The 14,764-nt window shown below is 44.4% G+C and overlaps 1 protein-coding gene across 1 annotated transcript in view; it reads left to right on the top strand.

Moving 5' to 3' along the window:
* ITGB5 (integrin subunit beta 5) overlaps positions 1-14,764 on the top strand; it is a 118,581-nt gene that overhangs the window by 58,690 nt on the left and 45,127 nt on the right. The window contains exons 6-7 of the mRNA XM_055397146.2: positions 11,353-11,514; positions 12,972-13,067. Coding sequence (XP_055253121.2) covers positions 11,353-11,514; positions 12,972-13,067 — 258 coding nt within the window. The remainder of the gene's footprint in view (positions 1-11,352; positions 11,515-12,971; positions 13,068-14,764) is intronic.

The raw sequence follows: 14,764 nt of genomic DNA, 5'->3' as shown, positions 1-14,764 counted from the left end.
CTTTTTTTTCCTCTTAAAATAGTTTGTATAAAAAAGAGAATATGTTCAATCTAAAAATTTAGAAAATGCAGAGAGCCGAAAGGAGATAAACATCACATCCCTACAATCCAAAACCGAGATTATGCATTTCTGGATTCAAGTCACAGATTTTCAGCCTCATGGAAATACCAAGGACAGTCACTGTCAGTTCTTCTCTATTTACATCATGCAGGTACTGAACTGATTGCTCCCTGTGTGTGGATTTTGTTTTAATCCTCTCAACAGCCCTATTCTATCAATACTATTATTATCTCCATCTTATAGCTGAGAAGCTGGGACTGAGAAAGATAAAGTAACTTGCCCAAGGTCACAGAGACAAGCTGAGGGAAGGTGTGGGCATGAACCAAGATCTGCCACTCATTCATTCGTTGGAACCCAGGCACCCAGCTGCTCCTGTGGACACTGCCACCAGACAAAGGAATTCTCATAACTGGTGTTCCCACCGGAGTACTGACATCAAGTCTGGTCATCTAAATTTCTGTATTTGAATTTCTAAGCAAACTAAGCCTTCTTTTTCAAAAAAGAAAAACTTTACTGAGGTATAATGGCTGTATGGGCTTCCCAGGTGGCTCATCTACCAGTACAGAAGACACATGTGATGTGAGTTCCGTCTCTGGATTGGGAAGATTCCCTGGAGGAGGAAGTGGCAACCCACTCCAGTGTTCTTGCTTGAAAAATCCCATGGACAGAGGAGCCTGCTGGGCTACAGTCCACGGGCTCAAAAGAATTGGACACAACTGAGCTTGCACACTTAAGTTTATTATATATCCATCGAGTGTGTGCTCAGTAGTGTCCGACTCTTTGCAACCTCGTGGACTGTAGTCTGCCAGGCTTCTCTGTCCATGGGATTTTTCCAGGCAAGAATAATGGAGTGGGTTGCCATTACCTCCTCCAGGGGATCTTCCTGACCCAGGGATTGAACTCATGTCTCCTGTGTCTGCTGCATTGGCAGGCGGATTCTTTACCACTGAGCCACCTGGGAAGCCCCTAGTGTAATAAATTACATGTACTGAAAGTGTACAATTTGATAAATTTTGACCTTTATACGTACCCGTGAGATATATATGCACTGCAATCAAGATGACGAACACATATCCTCCCCACAACAAGTACTTTTGCTCTTTTGTCATTTCTCCCTCCTGCATCTCCTGCCCTCTTGCCCCAGGCCCTCACTGTTTTGCTTTCTTTCACTATATTTGAGTTAGTATTTGTTAAAATTTTATGAATCCAGGATATTTTCTTCTTTTTTTTGTCCTGGTTTATTTCAGAACCATTGTTTTGAGATTCATCTGTGCTGTTGAGTGTCTTCATTCCTTCCTTTTGTTACAGAGTAGTATTCCATTGTATATATACACCACAGTTTGTACATCCACCATTGATGGATATCTGGGTTGTTTTGGATATTTGGTGGGTTTTGCCTATTATAAATGGAGCAGCTATAATGTAAATGTGCTCAAGTCTTGTGTGGACCTATAGCCATGCTGGTGTGATCACTCACCTGGAGCCAGACATCCTGGAATGTGAAGTCCAGTGGGCCATAGGAAGCGTCACTATGAACAAAGCTAGTGGAGGTGATGGAATTCCAGTTGAGCTATTTCAAATCCTGTAAGATGATGCTGTGAAAGTTCTGCACTCAATATGCCAGCAAATTTGGAAAACTCAGCAGTGGCCACAGGACTGGAAAAGGTCAGTTTTCATTCCGATCCCAAAGAAAGGCAATGCCAAGAATGCTCAACTACCACACAGTTGTACTTGTCTCACACGCTAGTAAAGTCATGCTCAAAATTCTCCAAGCCAGTCTTCAACAGTGCATGAACTGTGAACTTCCAGATATTCAAACTGGATTTAGAAAAGGCAGAGGAACCAGAGATCAAATATCCAACATTTGTTGGATCATTGAAAAAGCAAGAGAGTTCCAGAAAAACATTTATTTCTGCTTTATTGACTACGCCAAAACTCACAACAAACTGTGGAAAATTCTGAAAGAGATGGGAATACCAGACCACCTGACCTGCCTCCTAAGCAATCTGTATGCAGGTCAAGAAGCAACAGTTAGAACTGGACATGGAACAACAGACTGGTTCCAGATAGGGAAAGGAGTACGTCAAGCCTGTATATTGTCACCCTGCTTATTTAACTTCTATGCAGAGTACATCATGAGAAATGCTGGACTGGAGGAAGCACAAGCTGGAATCAAGATTGCCGGGAGAAATATTAATAATCTCAGATATGCAGATGACACCACCCTTATGGCAGAACGTGAAGAAAAACTAAAGAACCTCTTGATGAAAGTGAAAAAGTTGGCTTAAAACTCAACGTTTAGAAAGCTAAGATCATGGCATCTTGTCCCATCACTTCATGGCAAATAGATGGGGAAACAATGAAGACAGTGAGAGACTTTATTTTTTGGGGCTCCAAAATCACTGCAGATGGTGACTACAGCCATGAAATTAAAAGATGCTTGCTCTTTGGAAGGAAAGTTATGATCAACCTAGACAGCATATTGAAAAGCACAGACATTACTTTGCAAACAAAGGTGCGTCTAGTCAAAGCTAAGGTTTTTCCAGTAGTCATGTATGGATGTGAGAGTTAGACTATAAAGAAAGCTGAGTGCCAAAGAATTGATGCTTTTGAACCGTGGTGTTGGAGAAGACTCTTGAGAGTCCCTTGGATTGCACGGAGATCCAACCAGTCCATCCTAAAGGAAATCAGTCCTGAATATTCATTGGAAGGACTGATGCTGAAGCTGAAACTCCACTACTTTGGCCACCTGATGCAAAGAGCTGACTCATTTGAAAAGACCCTGATGCTGGGAAAGATTGAAGGTGGGAAGAGAAGGGGACGACAGAGGATGAGATGGCTGGATGGCATCACCAACTCAATGGACATGAGTTTGGGTAAACTCCAGGAGTTGGTGATGGACAGGGAGGCCTGATGTGCTCCTGTCCATGGGGTCACAAAGAGTTGGACATGACTGAGCACCTGAACTGACGCTTTTATTTCTCATGGGTCAGTCCTTTGTAGTGAAATGGCTGGGTCTTATGGAAGATGTTTAACTTTTTAAGAAACTGTCAAGCTGTTTTCTCGAGTACATGTATCACTTTACATCCCTATCAGCAGTGTATGTTGCTTACATTTTCTCCCTCAGCATTTGATATGGCCAGTCTTTTTAATATTTTGCCATTAAGTGTGTGGTAGAATATCAGTGGTTTTAATTAATAGAAGGCTTTTAAACTTACTGGTTTGCAATTCTTCACTGTCCCTGTGGCAACTGTGGAGCCTCATACATTAAGCAGTAAAAGGAGAAGAGATGTAAAAGTTATTACTAGTCTGAGAGTAATAACCATAGATCCTTTTCTAAGTCCATTATATGTACTAAATGCTTGTTAACCTAGCATCAACCCTGCAAAATAGGATTATTTTCATTTTACAGATGAAGAAACTGAGGCTTATAGAGACGACATTGACTGACTTAGTGTCTCAAAAAGCAAAGACTTGCACTCAGCCTTGCCTGTGCCAACACTCCCAAGCACGGGCCCCCGTGCCACACTGCATTTTGTATTATAGTTATTCCCTTAAAAAAATCTACTTTCCCAATACTGCTCTCTGTCCTTAATGTAAAGACAAAGCTTAACCTTCAAATGGTCCAGGCAGACAGTGGGAAAATTATTTTTGTTGTAAATTCTCTTTGGAGTCAGTGCTTGTATAATCTCCAAGCCCCGAAGCCTGGGTGAATGACTAAGCATGTCATTCTCCACAGCCCGACCTCTTGGCCAAGTTTGTTAACATCACTTGAACAGTAAGAGTCCACTTCAGAGAAGACAGAATTAATATTATTATGCTACACTACTCTTCATTTGTAGAACTACTTCTGTTCCAGATGCAATTTGCCGATTCAACAAACATTTATCTTGGACCCAGCAGTCATTAATTGAGAGCCTCCCATGTACTTTGAATTATTTCAATTATCACACGTCCTCCCCTCTCCCCATGTGATTGGATAGTTCAGCTTTGTATGTAGAGGCAGATCATCTGAATCTGACTTCTGTGGTCCTTACTGGTTCAGTGACCTTGGGTTGGTTTCTTAATGTCTGTGAACACCAGTGTCCTCATCTGCAAGAAGACAATATGTTACCTCCTTCATAAAGGTTGCAGTGAAGTTGGAATGGAACAGTGGAGGTGATCAATAAACTTTAAGTATTATTATTCCTTCTTACTAACATGAAAAAACGTAGAGGGTTAAATAATGTGGTCAGATCTACACAGGTAATTGCTGATGGCAAAAACCTCCTGTGCCCACCTTCAGGCTCCTAAGTTGCACATTATTCTGACTGCTTGTTGTCACTGTCCTCTAGATTTCTGCATGCCACTTGAGAAGCTGGTGTGGAAGGAAAGGAGGCAAATGACAGAGCCAACATTCAAGTCTTTTAAAGTAGCACTTGAATATTAAAGATAGTTTGAGGAAAAAACGGGAAGATTATTGTCTCCAGTCTCAACCCCAGTGATATTATAGCGTATTTTGTTTCAGTCTCTTCTCTTTTTAATAGAAAGTGATGCTTGTTTCTTACGTGGTTTGTTCAGTTTAGTTCAGTCACTCAGTCGTGTCCAACTCTTTGCGACCCCGGGAATTGCACCACACGAGACCTCCCTGTCCATCACCAACTCCCGGAGTCCACCCAAACACATGTCCATTGAGTCGATGATGCCATCCAACCATCTCATCCTCTGTTGTCCCCTTCTCCTCCTGCCCTCAATCTTTCCCAGCATCAGGGTCTTTTCAAATGAGTTAGCTATTCTCATCAGGTGGCCAAAGTATTGGAGTTTCAGCTTCAGCATCAGTCCTTCTAATGAACACCCAGGACTGATCTCCTTTAGAATGGACTTCTTGGATCTCCTTGCAATCCAAGGGACTCTCAAGAGTCTTCTCCAACACCACAGTTCAAAAGCATCAATTCTTCGGCGCTCAGCTTTCTTCACAGTCCAACTCTCACATCCATACATGACCACTGGAAAAACCATAGCCTTGACTAGACGGACCTTTGTTGGCAAAGTAACATCTCTGCTTTTTAATATGTTATCTAGGTCAGCATCAGCAGTGATTTTGGAGCCCAGAAAGATAAAACCTCTTACTGTTTTCACTGTTTCCCCGTGTATTTGCCATGAAGTGATGGGACCAGATGCCATGATTTTAGTTTTCTGAATGTTAAGCTTTAAGCCAACTTTTTCATTCTCCTCTTTCACTTTCATCAAGAGGCTCTTTAGTTCTTCACTTTCTGCCATAAGGGTGGTGTCATCTGCATATCTGAGGTTATTGGTATTTCTCCCAGCGATCTTGATTCCAGCTTGTGCTTCTTCCAGCCCAGCGTTCCTCATGATGTACTCTGCATATAAGTTAAGTAAGCAGGGTGACAATATACAACCTTGACGTACTCCTTTTCCTATCTGGAACCAGTCTGTTGTTCCATGTCCAGTTCTCACTGTTGCTTCCTGATCTGCATACAAGTTTCTCAAGAGGCAGGTCAGGTGGTCTGGTATTCCCATCTCTTTCAGAATTTTGCACATTTTATTGTGATCCACACAGTCAAAGGCTTTGGCATAGTCAATGAAGCAGAAATAGATGTTTTTCTGGAACTCTCTTCCTTTTTCTATGATCCAGTGGATGTTGCCGGAGGAGGCAATGGCATCCCACTCCAGTACTCTTGCCTGGAAAATCCCATGGACGGAGGAGCCTGGTAGGCTACAGTCCATGGGGTCGCGAGGAGTCGTACACAACTGTGACTTCACTTTCACTTTTCACTTCCATGCATTGGAGAAGAAAATGGCAACCCACTCCAGTGTTCTTGCCTGGAGAATCCCAGGGACGGGGAATCTGGTGGACTGCCGTCTATGGGGTTTCACAGAGTCAGACACGACTGAAACGACTTAGCAGCAGCAGCAGTGGATGTTGGCAATTTGATCTCTGGTTCCTCTGCCTTTTCTAAAACCAGCTTGAACATCTGGAAGTTCACAGTTCACGTATTGCTGAAGCCTGGCTTGGAGAATTTTAAGGATGACTTTACTAACGTGTGAGATGAGTGCAACTGTGTGGTAGTTTGAGCATTCTTTGGCATTGCCTTTCTTTGGGATTGGAATGAAAACTGACCTTTTCCAGTCCTTTGGCCACTGCTGAGTTTTCCAAATTGGCTGACATATTGAGTGTAGCACTTTCACAGCGTCATCTTTTATGATTTGAAAAAGCTCAACTGGAATTTCATCACCTCCACTAGCTTTGTTCGTAGTGATGCTTCCTAAGGCCCACTTGACTTCACATTCCAGGATGTCTGGCTCTAGGTGAGTGATCACACCATCATGATTATTTGGATCATGAAGATCTTTTTTGTACAGTTCTGTGTATTCTTGCCACCTCTTCTTAATATCTTCTGCTTCTGTTAGGTCCATACCATTTCTCTCCTTTATTGAGCCCATCTTTGCATAAAATGTTCCCTTGGTATCTCTGATTTTCTTGAAGAGATCTCTAGTCTTCCCCATTCTATTGTTTTTCTCTATTTCTTTGCATTGATCACTGAGGAAGGCTTTCTTATCTCTCCTTGTTCTTTGGAACTCTGCATTCAGATGCTTATATCTTTCCTTTTCTCCTTTGCTTTTCGCTTCCCTTCTTTTCACAGCTATTTGTAAGGCCTCCTCAGACAGCCATTTGCTTTTTTGCGTTTCTTTTTCTTGGAGATGGTCTTGATCCCTGTCTCCTGTACAATGTCACAAACCTCCATCCATAGTTCATCAGGCAGTCTATCAGTTCTAGTCCCTTAAATCTATTTGCCACTTCCAGTGTATAGTCATAAAGGATTTGATTTAGGTCATACCTGAATGGTCTAGTGGTTTTCTCCACTTTCTTCAATTTCAGTCTGAATTTGGCAATAAGGAGCTCATGATCTGAGCCACAGTCAGCTCCCAGTCTTGTTTTTGCTGACTGTATACAGCTTCTCCATCTTTGGCTGCAAAGAATATAATCAGTCTGATTTTGGTGTTGACCATCTGGTGATGTCCATGTGTAGAGTCTTCTCTTGTGTTGTTGGAAGAGGGTGTTTGCTATGACCAGTGCGTTCTCTTGGCAGAACGCCATTAACCCTGCTTCATTCTGTACTCCAAGGCCAAATTTAATCACACTCTAACTACAGTACTGCATTCTTTTTGACTGTCATAAACGTTTACAATAATTTCATACTTTTTATGAACATAATTTCTAACGACAGTGAGGAGAGATTTCAGTTGACCTAACTGTTCCCGAGTAGTAGGGTATTCACTTCTTTCCCGCTTTGTCACTATTAGTAAGAAAACTGCTGTGTGTGTTTCAGAATACTTCTTGCAGGTAGTCTCCTGAAGGAGAGTCATTGAGTCAAAGATGTGTATTTCTTCAAGAGTTTTTTCAAGTCAGGTGTAGTGAGGGATAATTTACATAGAGTAAAATTCACCCTTTTATATGTATAAAGTCTTTAAGCCACCCCCAGAATTAAGATATAGATGAAGAAAAAAAAATTAATGAAAAAAGAGATGTAGATGATTTCTTTCGCCTGAGGAACTTTTCTGGTCTTGTCTGTTGTTGACTCCTTTCTTTGGCCTTAGCCTTTTGCTATCACCGATCTGTTTTCTGTCCCTATATATTTGTCCTTCCATGAATGTCTTCTGAATGAAGTTAGGCAGTAAGTTGCCCAGTTGAAGGTTGTTTTTTTTTAGGCTTTTTCCAGTTAAATCTAGAGCTTTGGAGATTCACCCGAGTTGTGTGTATCTGCAGTTTGTCCCTTTTTAGTGAATAGTATTCCATCTAGAGAGGTATGACAGTATGTCTATATATTCACCACTTGATGGACATTTGGATTGTTTCTAAATTATTTATTTATTTATTTATTTTATTTCTAAAAAAGAATTTTATTAAAAAAGCACAAATGCAAAGAAATGAACAGAGGAAACTGTATGCGTCGAACCTGGACTGGAAATTTTGGTGATCGTGAATAGCTGCTATATAAATATTTGCATAGTAGTTTTTATGTGAGCAAAAGTTTTCATTTTTCTTAGATAAATACCAAAGAGTGAGATTGCTGAATTGATCGTCAGTGTATTTAACTTTATAGGATAACGCCAAACTGTTTTCCAAAGTTGCCAAAACATTTTGTATTCTCACTAGCAATTTATGAGAGTTCTAGTTGTTCCACGTTCTTTCCAGCAGTTGGTATCTTCAGGGCTCTTTTCTTTGGCATAGCTATCCAGTGGCATCTCATTGAGAATTTAATGTGCACTTCCTTAATGACTAATGATGTTGAGGATCCTTTTGTGTGCTTATTTCCTTCCCTCTCTCTTCTTTGGTAAGATGTCTGTTCAAGTTTCTGTTTTAAAAGATTCAATTGTTTGTGTTGTTACCAACCTACGAGAGTGCTTTGTGCACTCTGAGTGCAAGTCTGTTATCAGACTTTTATTTTTTGCCAAACATTTTCTCCCAGTCATGCCTTGTCGTTTCATTTTCTCAATGGTAACTTTCAAAGAGAAGAGGGTTTTAATTTTGGTGAAGTCCAATTCATCAGGTTTTTATCCTTTGAATCATTTAAGAAGTCTTGCTTATACCAAGATTAAAAACCAAGATTATAAAGCTTTTTCTCCTTTCTTTCCTTTGGACATATTATAGTTTTAGGTCTATGACACTATGAGTTCATTTTTGTACATAGTGAGAGATATGGGTTAAGCTTCATTTTTTTTCAAGTAGATGTCTAATTATTCCATTAAATTGACCATATGTGTGTGGGTCTATTTCTGGGCTCTGTTGTGTTCCACTGGTCTGTGTGTCTTTCCTGTTTTCAGTACCACACTGTCTCAATTACTGTAGCTTCATAGTAAGTCTTGGCCTTATTGAATGAATTCCACAACTTTGTTGTTGTTTTTCAAAATTGTTTGAGTTTTCATTGTTGAGTTCCCATATATGCCCATTATTAACCCTCCTAACATATACTCCAGAGAAGGCAATGGCACCCCACTCCAGTACTCTTGCCTGGAAAATCCCATGGACGGAGGAGCCTGGTAGGCTGTAATCCATGGGGTCGCTAGGAGTCAGACACGACTGAACGACTTCACTTTCAGTTTTCACTTTCATGCATTGGAGAAGGAAATGGCAACCCACTCCAGTGTCCTTGCCTGGAGACTCCCAGGGACGGGGGAGCCTGGTGGGCTGCCGTCTATGGGGTCCGCACAGAGTTGGACACGACTGAAGCAACTTAGCAGCAGCAGCAACATATACTGTCTTGCCACCAAGGGGACCCACTCCTCTCCACTTCTAATCCCTTAGATTAGATTTGTCACAATTTAGAATTTCATTGCCATAAGGGACTTTCTAGGTTTCTTCCTCAGGGTTTTGAAAATGTGCCCAGCCTCTTCGTTGTGCCTTTACTGGGCTTCCCAGTGGCTCAGACGGTTAAGAATCTGCCTGCAAGGCAGGAGACCTGGGTTCGATCTCTGGGTTGGGAAGATTACCTAGAGAAAGGAATGGCGACCCACTCCATTATTCTTGCCTGTCCATTGTTCCGGGGACAGAGGAGATTCTGTCCTCTGTACCTGGCCTTCTTGTTGTGCCTTTACTAGTGCCTGGGATACCTCCCCATCCCCAGTTTCTGCCTTCCCCCTCATGTCTTCTTCCAGCTTCCTGGAAGGGTCCTCCTCACCTTTAGCTCAGTTTATGTTTCTTCTGCCCTGGGAAGACTTTTTCGCCTCCTCCCCCAGTTTCTGTTGAGAGTGTATTTACCTTCTTTAGCACACTTATCCTGATATGTTGAAGCTGTGTTTCTGCTTGACTGCAAGCTTTTTGAGCAGATGATTTCATAGACCCAGTGCCTTCCATTGAGCCTGCGCGAGGTCGGAGGTTAGTAACTGTTTGTTGGCTGAATGTTGAGCGTCTGGGAAACCGATTCCCCAAAGGTGGATTCCTTGCTTACAGCTGGTATCCTGGCTTTCAGTCCTCGCTGGCTTCCTTTCAAACTACCTTTTCTTCCTTGTGTTACTCTGACTTTTTGTGACTTATTTCCATGCCAAGTGAATAAGAAAATGTCAGCTCTTGAAGGCTGTTTTGTCCATCATTTTGGTGATAAGAAAGGATGATACCCTCACCTCCTCATCTGCCATAAGGTGATAGCTTTTAACTTGTGAAGTCTATGAATCCAGTCTATTTCAGTGTCACGTGTCCCTGTGCAGATAACTGAGCAGTGTTTAAACCCTTCCTATGTTCATCCTGCTACTCGTGTATTTTCTTTCACTACTGATATGAAAGCACCCCAGTCCCAAGTTTTGTTGCCCTGTATCAGGATCTAGCTGCTCCTAATAGTAATGATTAGGAGTGATTTGTGTAGAGTCAGGGCCACAGCAGTTAAAGATTTAAAATAGAGTCCTTCCCTGACAGTATAGCCTGTATTGAGCCATGCCTCTGTCTGAAGGGTGGACATATTCCATACATTGAAGCAGTTAAAGAGAGAAGAGAGGTTATCTGACCTTAATCACTGTTCCGTTCCACTCCGTTCAGTCGCTCAGTCGTGTCCGACTCTTTGCGACCCCGTGGACTGTAGCCTACCAGGCTTCTCCATCCATGGGATTCTCCAGGCAAGAATACTGGAGTGGGTTACCGTTTCCTTCTCCAGGGGATCTTCCCGACCCAGGGATCGAACCCGGGTGTCCCGCATTGGAGGCAGACGCTTTAACCTCTGAGCCACCAGGGAAGCCTTTAATCACTGGAATAGTTCAATTAATGATTGAAGTGGTTTACATCTCCCAGAAAGATGGCAGATTTTACCAAATTCTCCAAAGACAGATCCATCTGTTGGTCATTTGGGTGCTCTGTTCTGAGTGATTTGTGTCTTAATTGGGGGGCTGAAGTGGTCACTTACCGGTCATCTTAGACCATGGCATCCAGCTGAGTGTATTGGAGTGTGGGGAAGTTGGGGTAGGCTAAAGGCTGTTCTGTGGAAGGAATACCAGGGGAGACTCAAAGGGGTGGCCTCCAGGAGGAGTGGCTCCAGGTAGAGAGTGGGAGCAGTGAGGGCAGGGTGGCCGGCAGCGAGGCATTCCAGGCACAGGTGGGCCCCGCAATGCAGAGTCACTTCTGCCCCTCGGCTTCCCCCGTCAGGTGGCTCCCTGTGATCCCCCAGTGCTTGTAGAGTGATCCCCAGCTGTGCACGCAGAGGATCGCCTGTGATCCACACCACAATCCCTGAGAAGGGCCGGTGCCCCGCCTGATGCCCCAGGGCAGCCATGAAGCCTTTAAACCCGTCAACCCCTGTCCCTCAGGAGAAGATCGGCTGGCGGAAGGATGCGCTGCACTTGCTGGTGTTCACCACGGACGACGTGCCCCACATCGCGCTGGACGGAAAGCTGGGGGGCCTGGTGCAGCCGCATGATGGCCAGTGCCACCTGAACGAGGCCAACGAGTACACGGCGTCCAACCAGATGGTGAGGGCCGGACCCCGGCACTGCCCTTGCGACCCTGCCTGTGCCCTGAGGCCTCACTCAGCCTTGACCACCTTCCTCCGGACCTCTGCTTGCTGACTTCCCCATCCTTTCTTGGGACTGGGTTTCTATCCCATCTCCTCCAAGTGGGCCTCCAGAACTCCTGCTCATCGTTACCTTAGAGCGTTTCTCAGGGATTTCTGTAGCTGGTTCATCTTTCTGCTGTTGTGCACCCACATGGGGAAAGTTTAGTTGAAGGACGAGGTGGCGAGACAGGATAGATGTCAAAGGGAAGAGGCGATTCTACACGAGAGAGGGGACTGTGTTCCCGCAGAGGAAAAAAACTGGGACAGAAGTTATGAGGCAAGACCAGCAAAGACAAGACTTCCTGGTTTCTAGAAATGGGTTTCCTGAGGCCCTGAGTTCCAGTGTTGGGGGCAGCTGGCAGGTGTCGTACTGGGTGAGAAGCCCCAAGGACTTGCCACTCCGGTAGTCTGTCACTGTGGTTGTGCAGTTAAATAGAATTTATGCAGAATTTCAAACATACAGTAGGCTAGTAAATGAACTTCTACCTACCTATCACCCAGACCCATCAATTAAGATTTTTTTCACACTTGCTATACCAAGTTTGTTTTTCCTTCCCAAATATTCCTCTTCCTTCCCAAATGTGCTTTCCCGAGTGCATTTGGTAGAGTGGCTGACTAGAGAGAAATTCTTTCTAAATCTTGCTGGACTACCCCATTTTCTCCAGTTTTAAGAGGTGGTCCAGAGAAAGAACTCCTAACTATACTACCTGATAACTGTAGAACCTCACTGATGAGGACTCCTGGACCCATAATCGACCCTTGAAATCCTTCGGGACTGTTCAGCTGCCTCGCAGCATCTTTCAGGGAGCATTCTCCCTCCCTCCCTCCTCTGTACCCCTCCCCACGCCACAGCCCAACTTGTCCACATGTCAGCAGCCTTTTCTGCCCATCCTGAGCCGTGAGAGGACTGAGCAGAACCTGTGCAAGACATTGGCAGGCCCAGCACTGGGTACGGGAAAAGGAAAATAGGGCAAGGAGATCAGGAAAAAGTCTTAGGGGAGAGAGGACAGATAAACAGGTGCTGATGGTAGGATGGGGTCGCTGCTCTCGTGCTGGCTTCCCCACTCTGCCGCATTCCTGCAGAAGGGATGGAAACACGGACCAAGTGTGGGAGACTTCCACTCATCACTTCTCCATTCTGGGTTGAGAGGGGCAGGAGGAGTGAGTCTAGTTTGGTGGGTGCCAGAGGGTCCTTTCCTGGAGAATCTTCCCTACATAGTTTCTCAGTAAGGAGCTGCCCAGGGGGCTTGGCTATTGAGGGGAAGATGCTTATTATCTGCACAGGCGATGAGTTACTGAGTGCATGTTGGAGCCATGTGCCAGTGTCTCTGCTTTCAAGAAATGTTACAACCTTGACTTTTGCCTTGGCCCTAGGACTATCCATCCCTTGCTTTGCTCGGAGAGAAATTGGCAGAGAACAACATCAACCTCATCTTTGCAGTGACGAAAAACCACTATATGCTCTATAAGGTACAGCTGGAAGGGAGCGAGGGAGGCTGATGGCCTGAATCTGGGGGCCCTGCTGACTCTGAGATGAATGGGAGAATGGAATGTGGGGCGGCCGCGTGAGGAGTGTTAACAGCCCTGCTCTGTGTGGGCAGAGATCCAAAGGAGGGTGGAATATAGTCATCTTGATCTAGTGCAAAATGATAGTATTGAGGAAGCTCTTAAGCATTCATAGAACCGGGCATACCAAGCGAGTTAAACATACGGTTTCTAATTTGATAATGAGGGAAACAGTATCAATTCCTGTTTTTCAGATGATGAAATGGAAACACCCAGGGAATAGGGAAGGAAGATATAAAAGGAAAATGTGCAGAGAGAAAACTAGGCATACATGTAGACAGGCTACATCCAGAGTTTGTATGCCTTCCCGCAGAGTATGGGAAACCAGGGGGTTAGTCTGGGGCAGGGATTTCCAAAGAAAACAGTGTCTTGAGTGCACAGAGCGGTATGTGTGAGTCTGTTACAAGACTTTCCCCAGCCGTCCCATGGGCCGCCGCTGTACTCTCCCCTCGTGAGTGTGCTTCTCCCCCACAATCATGGGCAAATCGCCTTTCACTAGAACTCTCCTGCGAGCTGCTCCTGGAGTGTCCGCGTAAGTTGCGTGTGAAGCCCAGCTCACCTCTGACATCCTTTGAAATGAGAGGTCAGGAGAAGTTCATCCCCACCTCTGGAACAGTCAACCCCAGTCCCCTCTCTCTGCTGCTCTTAAATATCCACAAGAGAACCTTTGTCTGAAGGTGTGTTTCTACCGTGCCTGCCTGAGATTATCATTGATAAAATGCCACTTACATCTTAAATTCATATCTTCTTTTAGTGTGAATCAATTTTAGATGAAAACAAGAGAAAGAGATTTTTTTTTTTTTTGTCTTTGTTTAGTGAAGATAGCAGGATAGGACATGGCCATTTACAGGGACCAGTTTTGGAGAGGTGGTTACACGGACTGTCCTCCAGATGCTTCAGGAGGGAAGAGACCCACCTTGGCCAACCTTGCTTAGAACCAAGTACACCTCACTCAGGGAGGAGGCATGTCCAGTTCAGGGCAGGCCGAGGGTGGCAGGTATTTCTAGATGTTTCTGTCACTTTAGTAAGTGACATGCACAAGCCTTGGTACCAGTGGAAGAAGAAAGGCAGCCACGTCGAGGCCGCCTGCTTTGCCAAGGACTTCACCCAGAGATACCAGACCTCCTTGGAAGGCACCATTCCCATTCAGTTCCCTCCTAAGAAAAGAGACTGTCTTGGAGACCATTGGCAGAGTTTCCTCTTTCACTCTTCCTGGACAGGTTGAGGGCATCTTTGAATGGAAACTGGGAATACCTACGTAGTCTAGAAGACAGGACAAGAATATTGAGAATGCATTGATTCTGGTGTTGGTGGTGGTTTAGTCACTAAGTCGTGTCCAACTCTTGCAAACCCATGGACTATAGCCTGCCAGGCTCTTCTGGCAGGTAAGAATGCTGGAGTGGGTTGCCATTTCCTACTCCAGGGGCTCTTCTTGACCCAGAGATCAAACCTGCATCTCTTGCATTGCAGGAGGATTCTTTACCATTGAGCCACCAGGGCTCTCTATATTGACACCAGAGGATGGAATTTCGGAGCGTTTTCCATTACATGCCAGAGAGGAGGGGTCTCCAGGAAGAAGCCTGATGTTGTACTTTAGAAAC

The sequence above is a fragment of the Moschus berezovskii genome, chromosome 1, assembly GCF_049115385.1.
Source record: "Moschus berezovskii isolate FMDL1 chromosome 1, NW_MosBer_1.0, whole genome shotgun sequence".
In the NCBI taxonomy this organism is placed as follows: domain Eukaryota; kingdom Metazoa; phylum Chordata; class Mammalia; order Artiodactyla; family Moschidae; genus Moschus; species Moschus berezovskii.
The sequence above is the reverse complement of the archived record's forward strand: the minus strand, read 5'-3'. Positions and strand labels throughout refer to the sequence as shown.